Consider the following 14,882-nt stretch of genomic DNA (forward strand, 5'->3'; position numbering starts at 1 on the left):
GGTGGTTAATGTCCCAGTTTGAGAAGCAAGATGTATTCATTTGCCATCTGTATAGCAGCTGCCTTCTGTTAAGTGGGCAGTTTTTCCTTATCTCTTCTACAACCAGTCCTCTCTCAGGGGAGACATCTGCTGATAATGGGCTGTTGAATGTCACTGCATGTCTGATAAGAGTTGCAGCATCCCACTGTGAGATGCTCTGCCCAGAGGGAGGAGCCAAGCATTTCTGCCTGGATATAATCTTGAGTTTCTGGAACACCAGCACGGCTTTTCCTGCACTGGATTTCTCAGAGGAACAGCTGCCTCTTCCACTGCAGGAAGACTGCACCCCTTTTTTTCAGGATCACTGCTCCAACAGAACCACACCTGCCACTCCAGGAGGACTGCAACCATAATTCCCAATTGGACTGCGGCAAACACCCTGAAGAACAGGGTGTCAGGTTGTATTCTGACTCTATCAGTGTTGTTTTGGTTCACTGCATTGTTTATTTTATTCTTTTTATATTATTTTCTTCCCTAATAAAGAACTGTTATTCCTGCTCCCATATTTTTGCCTGAGAGCCCCCCTTAATTTCAAATTTATAGCAATTCGGAGGGAAGGGGTCTACATTGTTCCATTTCAGGGGAGGCTCCTGCCTTCCTTAGCAGACACCTGTCTTTCCAAACCAAGACAGTGGTGCTCAGTGACAGAACCTAAGGGAATGACCCGAAGTTGTGTCAGGAGAGGTTTAGGCTGGATATTAGATAAAGGTTCTTCACCCAGAGGATGGTTGGGCACTGGAACAGGCACCCCAGGGAGGTGGTCACAGCACCAAACCTGACAGTGTTCAAGAAGTATTTGGACAATACTCAGGCACATGGTGTGACTTGGGGATGATCCTGTGCATAGCCAGTCATTGGACTCAATGATCCTTGTGGGTCCCTTCCAACTCAGCATATTCTGTGATTCTGTTCAATGGCCCCCTTTTGCCACATCCTATTTATGTCTTCAAGGGCGCCCTTGTGTGAGCAATGTCACTGACATAACTGAGTGAAGTAGGATTGGCCACTGCAGCAATTATTTTCCCTTCTGTCTCCTCCCTTCCAGTTCTCATATTACATGGAATCCCATGAGCACACCAACTTGTTTTTCCCTTTTCACTCTGGGCTCACTGCATGTACCAGGACGCATCTACCTTCAGCTTCAAGGTCAGTTTAACTAACTCCATTGCTTATCTTATTTGAGGTAACTCAAATTGTGGTGTTTCAAATACAAGGCTTAGTAAAAAATAATTGAAAGCACCACAGGATGTGGTGTAAGTTTGTTATAATTTATTGATTTGAATAACTACTTAGTGCAGAAAAACATGTCAGCCCACTGTGAAGCTGTTTCAAATGTCAACCCTTAAATAACAATTTAAATAAGGGGAAACATAAGTTCCTTTGCAGAGATTGAGAGAAAACATCTTTATTTTGGGAAATTATTGGAGAATTTATAACTGTCAGCACTGTTTGGATTAGGTTTTCATATTGTAAGTGGTTGACTGATTCAAAAAGGCAAGCACTACCAACACTTTTCACTGGATTCAGCAAGAGAACTTGGGGCTCTAAAATCTCACTGGGTCAAATTTAATGGACGAGATCTTTATCTGGTAGAAATCAAAAAGAGTGTTGTGACTATAGAGTAGTTGTGTGACCTATTAAGACTTACAGCCTTTTCCTGCTCTCCTCCTTTCTAAGCAAGGAATTTTGAATTTTTTAGTTTATTCTTTTTAAAAATATGTTTTGATTTTTATACTGGTTCACTTACCTCTGGAATTACAAGGAGAAAAGAAAACTGAATTTTAGTTTATTTTTCCTAGAGGCATTCCATGCTATGATTAAGACATACTTAGCATGAGGTCTGCTCTAACATTATTTATGCACTATGGAGATCTTTATATTAAACAGAGATCAGTCAGAAAGGATCATGTCTTGCTTGGGCTGAGCTATGAGAAACTGAAAAAAAACCCGCCAATACTGTTTTATGAGATTTAATGTTTTGATTTAGATCTTGTCCTCTGACCTTGTAGAGTGATATAGCAGACCAAAAGCAATGCAAACTGTTTTTTAGGCATCTAAAAATAACATACCAGGCATTTAGCCACTTATGACATTTCTTGCAGATGTTTCTAAGATGCCCACAACTGCTGTAGAAGGGCAGAGAAAAATTTGCACTCGGTTCTGTGGATTCTAGATCAAGCTAAGGATGACTCGAAGGAATTATTTCTCAAATATAAATGACCAGTATCTTTTGTAACTCATTTCTCCACCACATGGAAAGTTCTGCTCAATACAGTATCAACATTAGACAGCTAAATAGTTTTCAATTTGTAGATATGTTGTTTATGTGTCTGTGTGAACTTCAGTCATGACTCTGCTATTCCTGTAAAATGTCACTCAGGATCACATGGTGTGGTACTTAATATACCCATGACATTATTCAAATATTTAAACTAGTTCTATTTCTAGAAATGTCACTAGTCAGTCTGTAACCCTTGGACCTTCTTTCAATCCTTGGCTAAAGTAACATGTGCGGTCTAGTATAAAATAAAGAATAATCAACATTTATGTTCAACTACATGAATATCCACCTAAGAAAACAGAGCTGACAACTTTCTCTTTAAAAGAAGTTCAAGAAAGTAAAGGATTATTGTAAAAAAAGTTTATCTTAAAAGTAGTAGTTCTGCAAGTTCCTTAAAGGGTAAAGTAGTTGTTTGTGCATTTATGATGATTCAATCGCTGAAATTGATGGAATGGTTTCACCTCTGTGCAGATCACAGGATCACTGTGTGCAATATGACACTGCTGAAATAGTTTGAACAAGGCTGTAGGCATGAATCAAATGTCCTGAAGCTCAGTTGGTTAAAGCATGGTGCTAATAACACCAAGGTCATGGGTTTGATCCCTGTATAGGCTATTCCCTTAAGAGTCAAACTCGATGATCCTTGTGGGTCCCTTCCAACTCAGAATATTCTGAATAGCAAGGGGAGTTTTGGTTCAATAGAATTTTTAAAAGTTATTAATCTAAAAAAGGCATCTTTTTTGTGCTGGTAACAGACATGATCTAAAAAAATGTATTTCTTTTGAAGTCTATATTGGCTTTAACAAAGTCTGTAATCTACATGTATTGTGAAGATGGAATAGTGATTTAATGCCCTAAAAGAAACATAATATTTTTTTCCCCATCCTGTGATTCAGCAGCTCCACCTTAAATGATATTTGGAATCCTCTGGTCTGTTTATCAGCTTACCCCACAATTTCTGCAGTGACATTTACTCAATCTTGGGGCTGGCTTTTGTCTCCACATTCTATGTATGGTAGGTTTTAGAGATATAAATAGAATTTTAAAACATAATACACTCCTGACAGAATATTAATGTTCTAAAGGCTGGTTACAGGTAGCTGAACAAATCCTGGGGAGAGAAAAAAGGCTATGACCTCCAAGATCATGACCTTTCAGATTGCTTTTTCCTAATTCAAAGTCATAGATTACTGAATATTACTCTAGAAAAGGCAATTCCAATTTGGCTCTGAATTTGCTTACCCTTTATAGTGCTGATGTGGTGGGACATCAGTAATAATTGTGTTCAGCTATGAAGAAAACTTGTTTTTTGCAGACAGAATGCTATATGTTGTATGGCCTAGTGACTTGAAGTCAACATAGCATTTAATCCCCTCATAATTAATCACTTCACACGTGAAATGAACACTGTCTATAAACTTTACCCACAAGATAGCTTTTAAGGAATTAATCAAAATTGTTCACCATAGGAGTAAACCTGTTGCATGGAATATACATAGCAGCTGTTACTGAGCCAATTGTTCTGTATTTTTTCACTTCTGTAGAACAATATTTCTGCTTTCTTCAAGTTATAGTGCAAGTACAAATGTCCTTTGAAATAAAACTTTAAAGGACTTATTACCAGTGACAAATTCCACTCTCAGAACTATTGAGCTGTACTTGAGCCAAAGGAATGCATAGTCCTGGAGGGATACAAAAGATATATTAACTAGTTATCATGAGGCAAATCCAGTAGCCAAATTGCGAGCAGAATGACATAATAAAGGCAAAATCTATAAGGCTAGTTGTCCAAGCATTTTATAAAACTGTAAGTTAGATTCAAATCCCAGGAGTCATCAAAATGTCTTGCATCACATTTGGCTAACATAAGAATAATCCCTCCATCTGACCCACAGGAAAACCACTCGATCCTGGGTACCAGCTGATACATGTATATCTTACCCTCCACATTCAGCAATTAATGGATACACAATTGTGGGTACTGCTGAAGCTTGTATCTGCCATCTGCAATGGAAAGAAAAACAGAAATATTATAAGCTCTGGGTGACAACAGAGCACAGCTGTGTGGGGTATGGGACAATCACCCCAGGCAGTGGTAAGGAAAAGCAGAATATCTAATGACTTGATTAAGACCATCACATTATGACCAGTATTCGTTGCAAGCCACTTGTATTGGATAGTTGGCAAGCCAAATCTAACTGTGATGCCATGTGCAGTAAACACAGGTGTACCCTCCCAGTTGCAGCACAGACTGGTATAGCAGTGCACAAAGTACATTTTTTTGTATCTCTGTGACCTGCTATGCTATTTGAGAAGCTCCTGCTTCTTTCTAGCTGGCATTCTCTTTCTGCTATTCTTCTCATCAGCCTGTAATAACATCAATGATGTCTTAATCTTTGGATCTGAGTTAGCGTTCCAATTTATATTTCCACACTGTGAAACAGCAGTTCTCATTTATTTACTCTGGATATAGAATATATACAGTGCTTTAGATTCAAGTCTTACACTGAAACAGTTCATTTTAGATAATTTCCCTGAATATTTCTAATACAGTGTGCAAAATAGGTTAGGCGCTGAAATCCCTGACATCATCCAATTAATAAAGAAAAGCTGTGTGTAATGCTTTGGAAAAACACTCATTACCATGGGAGTATAATCTGAGTGACATATGGTTGTGGTCTCTTGCTATAAATCCTAAATGTGTCCTTCAAATATATAAAATAAAATTACTAAACTTTATACTTTGTTAAGATGTAGTTAAGTTCAGATGCATTCTAAGCATCCCAAAATGTTGAGACATCAATCTTTTCCAGTCTCTGACAGCTGGTCAAACTAAAGAGCAAGAAAGAAATGCACAGGCAGTGGAAGCAGGGACAGGTATCCTCAGAAGAGTACAGGAGCTTTTCCCAGTTGTATAGGGATGGGGTCAGGATGGTCAGGGTGCAGCTGAAATTGTCAAGGGACACAAAGAATAATAAGGGCTTCTAGAGGTATATCAGCCAGAAAAGGAAGGCCAAAGAAAGTGTACCCCCTCTGACAAACATGACTTGCAAACTGGTCACAATGGACAAGGAAAAGGCTGAGGTACTCAATAAATTTTGCCTCAGTCTTCAATGGTAATCTCTCTTCCCATACCTCTCAAGTGAATGCATCTCAAGGCAGAGACTGGGGAAATGAAGTCCCTCCAACTGTAAGAGAAGATCAAGTTTGAGACCACCTGAGAAACTTGAACACACACAAGTCCATAGCCCCCAACAAGATGCTTCCCAGAGTTCTGAGGGAACTGGCAGATGTAGTTGCAAAGACACTCTCCATGATATTTGAGAAGTCCTGGCAGTCAGGCGAAGTCCCAGGTGACTGGAAAAAGGGGAACATTTCACCCATCTTTAAAAAGGTTAAAAAAGAGGACTGGGAACTACAGACTACAGGGGTGCAGTCTTCCTGCAGTGGAAGAGGCAGCTGTTCCTCTGGGAAATCTAGTGCAGAAAAAGCCGTGCTGGTGTTCCAGAAACTCAAGATTATATCCAGGTAGAAATGCTTGGCTCCTCCCTCTGGGCAGAGCATCTCACAGTGGGATGCTGCAACTCTTATCAGACATGCAGTGACATTCAACAGCCCATTATCAGCAGATGTCTCCCCTGAGAGAGGACTGGTTGTAGAAGAGATAAGGAAAAATTGCTCACTTTAACAGAAGACAACTGCCATACTGATGGCAAATGGAATACATCTTGCCTTTCAATCTGGGACACTAGTGCACCTCCTCAAGTTATGCCTCTGAGGAGAAAAGGGTAAAGGCGTAATTGCTGACTGTGAAAAACAAGGCGGTTCACTCTCCTGATAAAATTTAAAATTTTAATAAAAGACAATAGGAGACAAAGACAATAAAGCAAAGTATTTAACGACTGTGTGCTTGGCATTCTACCAAGAGCACTCCTGCTATTTTGGAAACACCCTTTATATACCATTTCTATTGCATCAGCCTGTTGCATATTCATAAACAATTATGCATATTTAAACTTTTCCCCAAACTAGTTTACATGTTCCAAGAACTGTTTATCATGGCTCCTCCTTGGTCCGCCTTTTCAGACCATGCATATTTCTTGGCTGTGGTTTTAGTCCATTCGTATCATCACCTTCAGTTTTGGGCTTTGGTCCATACTTTCTACCAACGGTAAGTGTTGATAGTTGGCATATCAGTAGCAGGAGTCCTCATCATATGTTAATTGGATGTTATCCCAACCAAGCCGGCAGTTCAATTGCCACAAGCATAACTATATCAGCTATTTCACTACTATGTCCAAGTTTTTTTAATTCCATAAATAAAAACGATATATTTATAGCAAATTTACTTTAACATTATACATATAGCATCCATTTTAATATTTGTGAAAAGCCAATATTATAATATGTATCTATAATTACTGTCTTCATGAGATGGTGCTTGGAGTACTGAGACAACAGTAATGTAGGGCCCAAATACCAGATGAGCATAATGTCTTAGGTAACCCAAAATGTTATTGGATTCCATATCTATCTGCGCCCAAGAACTGTTACTGTTTAAGGCCCGGTGGCTTGGCCAGAACTGGAATTGCAGGGCAGCCGGGCAGTGCCGGTCCCTTTAAAAGGTCAGGGCTCCCAAGCCGACTTCCTCCTTTGCTTGGTGGCTTTTGAAGGCAGAGACTCTGCTTCAGAGGGGGTTGTTTCGGGTAGGTTTCTGGGCTTGCAACAGTAGCAACTGAGAAAAACTGCATTTCGCAATGAGAAACTGTTTCAGCCAGAATTTTGCAAACCCTATAGGCAGTGTGAAGCTTGAGCCAGTCCCTGGGGCCAGGCCACCCTGTGTCAGTCCCGACAGACCAGTTCTTCTCCCCCCAACACACCCGTAGCATGTATGACAGCAGCACCAACATTGGCACGTCCAGCATCCAGCGGGTGGCAGGAGGAAGCAGCGAGAGGCGGAGCTGACCCCACAGGCACCAGCAATTCTTCATCTGCCCCTAGAACTGCTCTGTAAAGTCCTACCTTCCCGGGAGGGTGTTGGTTTTTTTGCCCGCCATCTTTTTCCCTTTGTCTCCTGGACTGTGCAGTGGACTGCAGCACACCATCTTGAGGGAGATAGCTGATGCCATTTTCTGGTTGCTGTTTTGCTTGCTAGTAAACTGTTATGTTTTCACTCACATCTACTTGTATTTTGTTTTGCCGTATTAGTGGAAAGGGATTGGTTTCAACTTGAAACAAAGGGGAGGTAACTAATTTTAGTGTCCAACTCTTTAAATTGTCTTAAACCAAGGTGCAGAGCTAACACTATAGCTTAACACTGCAAGCCAGAACCTGGGCAGAATGGGGGAAGACTACAGAGCCCTGGGGGTGCAAGCAAAAGGTATTGTTGCCCAAGTTATCATTTCCTCCATTTTATGATTACAGCCAGAAATAGATGTATAATTCAAATCAACTTCTAGCTTTGTGGCTGGTGCTGTTGTGAAAAACAGAGTTCACTCTTTAGAATTTTTAAAAGTTTAATAAAGTATAAAAGAAGTACAAATAAGTAATCCAGCACTGGGGTGCTTTTATCGAACACCTAAAGAGCATAGAGGTAGCTTAAAATCATGTTCTCTATGTACGGTTATATTGCTGGTGTGAAAAATGCCATTCACTTGTAAAATTTTAGAAGTTTAATAGTAATGAAAATAGTAGTGAAAATTAGGACAATAAGAGACAATAAAAAGCAAATAATTACAGATGTCCGGGTGCCTGGCACTCCACCAAAAAGCACACTTTGCTAACAAAGAATTACCCCTTAAAAGCAATAGCCTATTTCATATTCATATATCTCATACATGATTCAAACATTCCTTTCAAACTAGGGGGTTTCTGCTTAATTTTAGCTTCCCTCCCCCATCTTTTAAATCAGCCTTCATTGGTTACTTGAAGTCTGAGCTTTCCTGATAAGGAGACAATAATTCTTCTTTTGAGATCTTGGTGTCTGTTGCTGTTATCTCCATCCAGATAGGTTAATGCGAAGAATTTCTTGATTATCTTTTCCATTCCTTGCGCTAGTTACAAAAAGTATCTTACATTACATAGTTTCTATTTTATTATTATGCTTTAGCCTAAAAACTATATTTACCACACTACTTAAAAGAGATTAATACAGCACTGCTTAAAATAGATTAATACAGCATAACTTTCCAACATAACACATATAGTATTCATTTTAATATTTATGAAAAGCCAATATTATAATATGTATCTATAACAATCCCTCCTCTTATTCTTTATAAATCATTTGACTTGAACAATATTTCTTGTCCACTTACATTCTTTGGACTATGCTGGTAATCAAATAAAACAGGGGATTAAACAAAGAAGAAATATCAAAACAGTTGTAACACATAAAAGGGAGAATCCTAACTTCTTCCACCATTCTATGCTTAATACATTACCCCACCAGCCAGTTTTTAATATTGTTTCCCAATTTTGGACCGGTATCTGGGTTATTTTTCTGATATATTTCTGGATCTTTGCAAGTTGTTCTCTAAACAGAGTGGGGGAATTTTTGAAGCCTTGAGGTACATGGACTATGTGAGTTGGGTTTTGCGCCTGCTTTTAGGGCCTTTCTATTTAAATGCAAAAATTTTTTGGCTGGCTTCATGGATAGGGAGGCAAAAGAAGGCATCTTTTAGATTTAAAACAGTAAACTAGGTTATTTCAGGTGTTAAAAATCGTAGTAAAGTATATGGATTTGCTACTATAGGATATAAATCCTGTTATTTTATTGACAGCTTTTAATCCTGTACTATCAATTATTGGGCTGATTTCTTCTTTATCTTCTTTTTCATGGGGTACTGCTTAATTCTCACTGGCTGTGTCCTTTCTTTAAGCTTGATTACTATGGGGGGGGGGGGGGGGGGGGCGTTCTTCGCCTTCCCTGGTACATCAGAGGCCCATACCTTCGAAAATACTTGTGCTAATATTTCTTTACTAATTTCTTTCTTAATTTTAATGGCTGTTAATGTTAAACTTAACACCTCTATGTACCTTTGATTATTTGCCTCTAGAGTAACCTCTCCATTTAAGAATGTTTAGTGAGTTGGGTATGTATAAAAACTTGTAAATACTCTTTTTAAGATCTAACACTAGTGGGTCAGAGGGAACTCTGAACTTACAGTTACTCTGCCATTCTGGGTGATTTTTTAAGGCGAAAAACATCTCAGCATACAAGACTTCACTTTATTTGCTTTCCCGTCTTAAAACAGCATTAATTGCAATAAGGTATTATAAATCTTTTTATTTTCTGAGCTGCCCCTACTGGCGGCTTTCTCCTAGTGAACCCCCCCCAAAGGGGTTAGTTCATGAACGTCTTTGCTCTGGTTAGTTCTCATTCCTTATACTATTTTGTTTCTACGTAAGCCTCAGTCTTTTCTCAGTTTTTCTCACACACAGACCTCTAGGTGGTAGGTATCAGATGCGATCTTCTACACATAAGCATTAAGATCTCAGGTTCTGAATCGGCTTGATCAGGAACCTTCAATTTACACTTGGGGCATAGAACAGCAATACCAGCCCCTCTCACAAACTCTGCATTGCAATAGTACTCACGCAAGGTGCCAGCCTCTTAATGCACTAAAAACTTCTGGGAATTGCCTGCAGGCTATTCTGTTTATCACTTTGGCATTTATCACTTAACCTCTATGGTGGGTTTGTTTCAGTCAAGACTTACTATATTACTAGTTGAAGTCTGATAAAGCCCCTTTATATAAACTTATTTGTCTCCTCTATCTAAACTCTCTTTTACAAAATCTTAGTCTTTTTTAGTTCTCTTCCTGCACAATCTAATTAAAGCATTGTTTCTACTGACACTTACTTTGCTGCCTTGCAAAAGGCTGTGACTGTTACAGCAAAAACTCTGATAGGGAAATTCTCTGATAGGGAAATTCCAGGTAAATTCTGTGGGCGTGCTAAGGAGGTCTGTTCTCCTCCTTGCCCTTGCGAGGACAGAAAATCTCCTGGCTGGCTCGCCATAATGAAACGCAGATGAAAAATTAAAACCCTACAATTCTCATAAAGATTTCTAGGGACGGTATGTTTATTACAGTGCTGGATGCATGTGGGGATCATTCCCCTTCAAAGCACATGTGTGCTCTTGAGAACTCCCGATCCCTTTTTATTTCTCTTTACTAATTTACATATACATGATATTTCACAATAGGTTTATGCATATTTATTCTACTGATTTTGCATTACACTTACAGCTAGTTACACTTGTAGTCAGTTTTTTATTAAAAAGTGCAGAAAGAACTCTTGGGTTATTTTGCCTTGTCTGTTTCAAGGTTCGAGGAGCCTTTCTTATTTCTTCAGCTTGGAAATTCATATTCTTTCTCTTTAGCTGGGGTAGTTTTACTAGTGCTGCAGAGTTAGTAGACTAAACAGCATATTTTACTTATGCTAGCAAGCTTAAAGCGACACATTTTAACTAAATTCAAATGGATTTCTACCCTGTTAAATTTTTAGTCTGTTTCAAAGCAAGGCCTCTAAATTTGAAATCCTTTATGTTCATTCTTATTTTAAAGTTTTGTGTAATACGTACTACATGCAGTATAAATGCAAAGAAGATTCTTTCTTTGTCTTGAAGAATGAAAAATCACCATTTCTTGAGAGACAAATATAATCCTAGTTTGGTACTTCAAGACTGATTGTCACATGAAAAAGGGAGATTTCCTCAACCCTTAGTGTGGGGAGATTTACTTGATCATTAATATTTAATGTCTGTCAGTGCCCCAGGAAAGCCGAGACCCTTGTGCTTGACCAGTCTGTCAGCATCCCCTTATGGAGACCCTTCACTGAGCAATCCTGATGGATTGGAGGGTAGTTCAATTGATTTATTCAGGGAAATATGCCAACAGGATAAGGGAGACCCCTCAGCAGGTCTTCCTAATTTATGACCCTTCAGTGGGCCTTCCATTGTATTCAAGTATGTTCCCTGCTGCTGGCGATTGCCACCTCCCATGAAGCACTCGCACTAACAGTTCACAGAATAACAGTCTTTATTAATATAAAATTGTGACAGGGTAAGGTTCAAGGATTGCCAATGATAATTTCTGACTGCAAAAACATATTCAAAGCAACATACAGACAAGCTCTAATCCCCAGTAAAAGTATTTAGTGCACATAGAATATGGTTATTACCCAACAGGTATCCCTATGGGAGAGAAGACAGGTTCAGCCTATCAACCGATCCCAGCAGTTATGATGGAGTCTTCCCTAACTTTTCCCCCATTCTCGACTTACTTTTGTACTATTTCTTTGTGTTTAGGTGGAGCTTGAGTGACTCTAGTCATGCATACCTTTGTTACTGATTGGTGTAAAATTCTCTCACTTCACTTTTAAAGATACAGTCAAAAAATATAGAGCACATTTCCACTAAGGGGGGGTTGTACCTTGGAGGTGGGTAACTTTGTGATGGAGGTGCACTCTAACATTATAATTAGGCTATAATGGACCAAGTTCATCTGAAGAGAATGATTTCACCACAGCTGTTGGCTCGGCAGCAAGACATCTTCTATCTCCCTTGGTTGACAGGTGCTATGTGGTTTATCAGCTGCAAAGTACAATTGAGTTCCCCTCCCTGCAAGGATTTCAATAGAACCTGGTTGTAGTGTTTCCACTCTGCACCAGCCTCTGTTCCATCACCCTTAGCAGGTGCTATGGTTGCAGATTGTGAGTGTGGGGAATTATTGTGGAATGGGTCTCCAGCATGCCAACCACATTCCACCAAGGGAGCAGCAACTGTATTTTACCCTATAATTTCTGTACCATTATAACATCTGTTAGCATGTGAATATAGCTTCTCAGTTTCCTCTAATTTTACAACCAGCCATCTTTCCACACTGATCCAGAAAATGCTACTTATAACGTGCCTCTGCAAAGTGACACCTTGTGGCTTGAAGATGTCATCTTACTTTGCTTTCTTTAGACATATTTGTTGTTCTGAAAGATGGTTGTATACTTCCATAGTAATCTAAATGTCAAGAACAATAGTACTGATCCAGACCAGGGGTCTTCATAACCTAGTACTCTGTCCAACAATGGCCATAAATTGATGCTCAGCGAAGACAGCAGAACAAACATTATATTCCTTGATATGCTTATAGCTTTCAGATATTTTCAGATCAGGGAATTCTGATAGCCTGTTTTCATGTGTCTATTTAAAGCCTAGAATGCATTTCTTCCATGTACATGTTCAGTCTCCTGTTGAACCCATATGAATGTCTTGCATAAACGTCATCCTTTGAGAAGGGGAGAGTGTCCAAAGGAGGGCAACAAAGATGGTGAAGAGCCTTGAGGGGAAGCCTTAGGAGGAGCAGCTGAGGCCACTTGGTCTGTTTACCATGGATAAGAGACTGAGGGGAGACCTGATCGCACTCTACAACTTCCTCATGAGGGAAAGAGGAGGGGCAGACTGATCTCTGCTCTGTGGTGCTCAGTGACAGGACCCAAGGGAATGGCCTGAAGTTGTGTCAGGAGAGGTTTAGGTTGGATATTAGAAAAAGGTTCTTCACTCAGAGGATGGTTGAGCACTGGAACAGGCACCCCAGGGAGGTGATCACAGCATCAAGCCTGACAGCGTTTAAGAAGTGTTTGGACAATGCTCTCAGACACATGGTGTGTGACTCTTGGGTATGATCTTGTGCACAGCCAGGAGTTGGATTCAATGATCCTTGTGGGTCCCTTCCAACTCAGCACATTCTGTGATTCTGTGAGATTGCATAAAGATTCACCTACCTTTGTTTTGAATGTTTCTTCCACTAATTGCCTTTAAGGGACTGTATTCTTATATTGGAAAAGGCAACGAAGAGTTGATCTCTATCCATGTCTCCCATGTCACTCAGGATTTTTAGGTCCTTACCCTATTCCTCCTCCAAACTCTTTTTCAGGCTGATGAGTTCTAGCATACTTCAACTTTGTTCATATGGAAAAAAAGGACAAAGTGTTTAACAGGTCAGGCTAGTATGAAAAGACACATGAGTTTCTGTAGGTGATAACACTGAAACTTAGCACCTACCTAATGCCATATCCTGCCACATCTGACCTTTTTGACTGGACAGCCATTTAGAGTCACCTGGAAACATTTTCAATAAAAATATAGAACTCATACTTCTGACTTTGCAGGATGCCTTACCCCACTCCATGCCACAAATCCATGTAATCTACAATCAGCATTATAAAATTGATTATATCATGAAATATTCATAACCTCCATATGATTTCAACCTCTTTTCCTCTTATCTCTTTCCCCAAAATACTCCTTCCACTTTACATACTTTTGTCTGCCGTTTCTTACTCCAATATCGCACCTTTTTGGTCAGTGGAAAAACACCTCCGTGTAATGTATTTTTGCTATGAAGCAAGCTGAAGCATTCAATTATGGCCCTAAATAATTAACACTATTAAAATACTCTGGGTGTTGGGTTTAGAATTGTGTGCTCAATATAGCACTAAAAATCAATTGATTTCCAAGTCTATATATAAATATAAATACAGTAAATTCTAACCATTTTTCTTAACGCACTGTTTCAATGCAAACCAATATTTAAATTATTGCTTCATTTACTGGACTACAGTTAAAAGTGAGGGTTTATTTTTCATTTGCATTGCATGAGGTCTTCTGTGTTGATTTCAGGTTGCCTTCTTTTTTAGAAATTGTATCCTTCCAAGACAAATGGCTAGCACATTCTGTCGTCTCCTGGCTGGCCGTGCAACTGCTGCATCCTTTGCAGCAGCAGGCACAGGGATCCTAACTGCTGGGTACCTCTTCAATAAGCAAAATGTTAAAGCTACTGTTCAAGAAAAACAAAAACTCTTCCCTCCAAGGTAAGCTCTTTGGGTTTACTAGTCACCTGAGCATAGGGCCCAGCTAACTGAGCTAGGCATAGCATTTAACTCTTTGGAGGAGGAAGATCTCCATTAAAGCTGCAGAGCACCTATTCCCTCACTCAAACACACCATCTATGTGTCTGCATGTGGATTGTTAACTGTCAACCTAAAACCCAGCATCCTTTATTATTAACCCCAGTTTTAGATAGCACTGACAATGGCATTCAAGGACAGAAAATAGGGATGTTAGATCATATCAACATACTTACAAAATCATTGCCAAACAATTACAAGCCTGAAAAATGGTTCAATTTTTAGGCAAAGCACCAAATCAGTTTTTATTTTATCTTGTCAGCTCTTGAATGCTTTCAGTGTCTATTGGACTGGCTGGTTGCATAGATTCTAATATTAGGAAGCATAAAAGTATTTTAAGTATAGAAGTAGTAAAGAAATACCTTCTATAACTACTGTATTTGAAATATTCCTAATTCTGTTTAAACCCTAGTTGGTTGATAATTAGAAACTAACTACAAATATGTATGCTGACTTTGCTGGCCATATTTGTGAAAAAACAAAACACCCAAAAAAAGGACCAGGCTTTGACAGACTTTTTTTTTTTTTTTTTTCCCATGGCAAATAGTATATTAGTTCAAATAAACTCTCATAAAAGTAATGGGGTTGTGCATAA

The 14,882-nt window shown here is 39.2% G+C and overlaps 2 protein-coding genes across 7 annotated transcripts in view; both read left to right on the plus strand.

Annotated features, from left to right (window-relative positions):
- The window catches only part of LOC137465609 (heterogeneous nuclear ribonucleoprotein K), a 230,157-nt gene that overhangs the window by 82,284 nt on the left and 132,991 nt on the right, over positions 1 to 14,882 (plus strand). The window lies entirely within an intron of this gene.
- Positions 1 to 14,882, plus strand: part of LOC137465592 (creatine kinase S-type, mitochondrial) — a 56,359-nt gene that overhangs the window by 18,704 nt on the left and 22,773 nt on the right. For 3 of the 5 annotated variants that reach the window (XM_068177656.1, XM_068177660.1, XM_068177659.1), the window contains exons 1-2: positions 1,104 to 1,185; positions 14,001 to 14,191. In XM_068177656.1, coding sequence (XP_068033757.1) covers positions 1,153 to 1,185; positions 14,001 to 14,191 — 224 coding nt within the window. In that variant the 5' untranslated portion in view covers positions 1,104 to 1,152. Of the gene's footprint in view, positions 1 to 1,103; positions 1,186 to 14,000; positions 14,192 to 14,882 lie in introns of those variants that run through there. The other 2 variants (XM_068177658.1, XM_068177657.1) reach the window with 2 other exon arrangements.

This window comes from Anomalospiza imberbis (assembly GCF_031753505.1).
Source record: "Anomalospiza imberbis isolate Cuckoo-Finch-1a 21T00152 chromosome W unlocalized genomic scaffold, ASM3175350v1 scaffold_31, whole genome shotgun sequence".
In the NCBI taxonomy this organism is placed as follows: Eukaryota; Metazoa; Chordata; class Aves; order Passeriformes; family Viduidae; genus Anomalospiza; species Anomalospiza imberbis.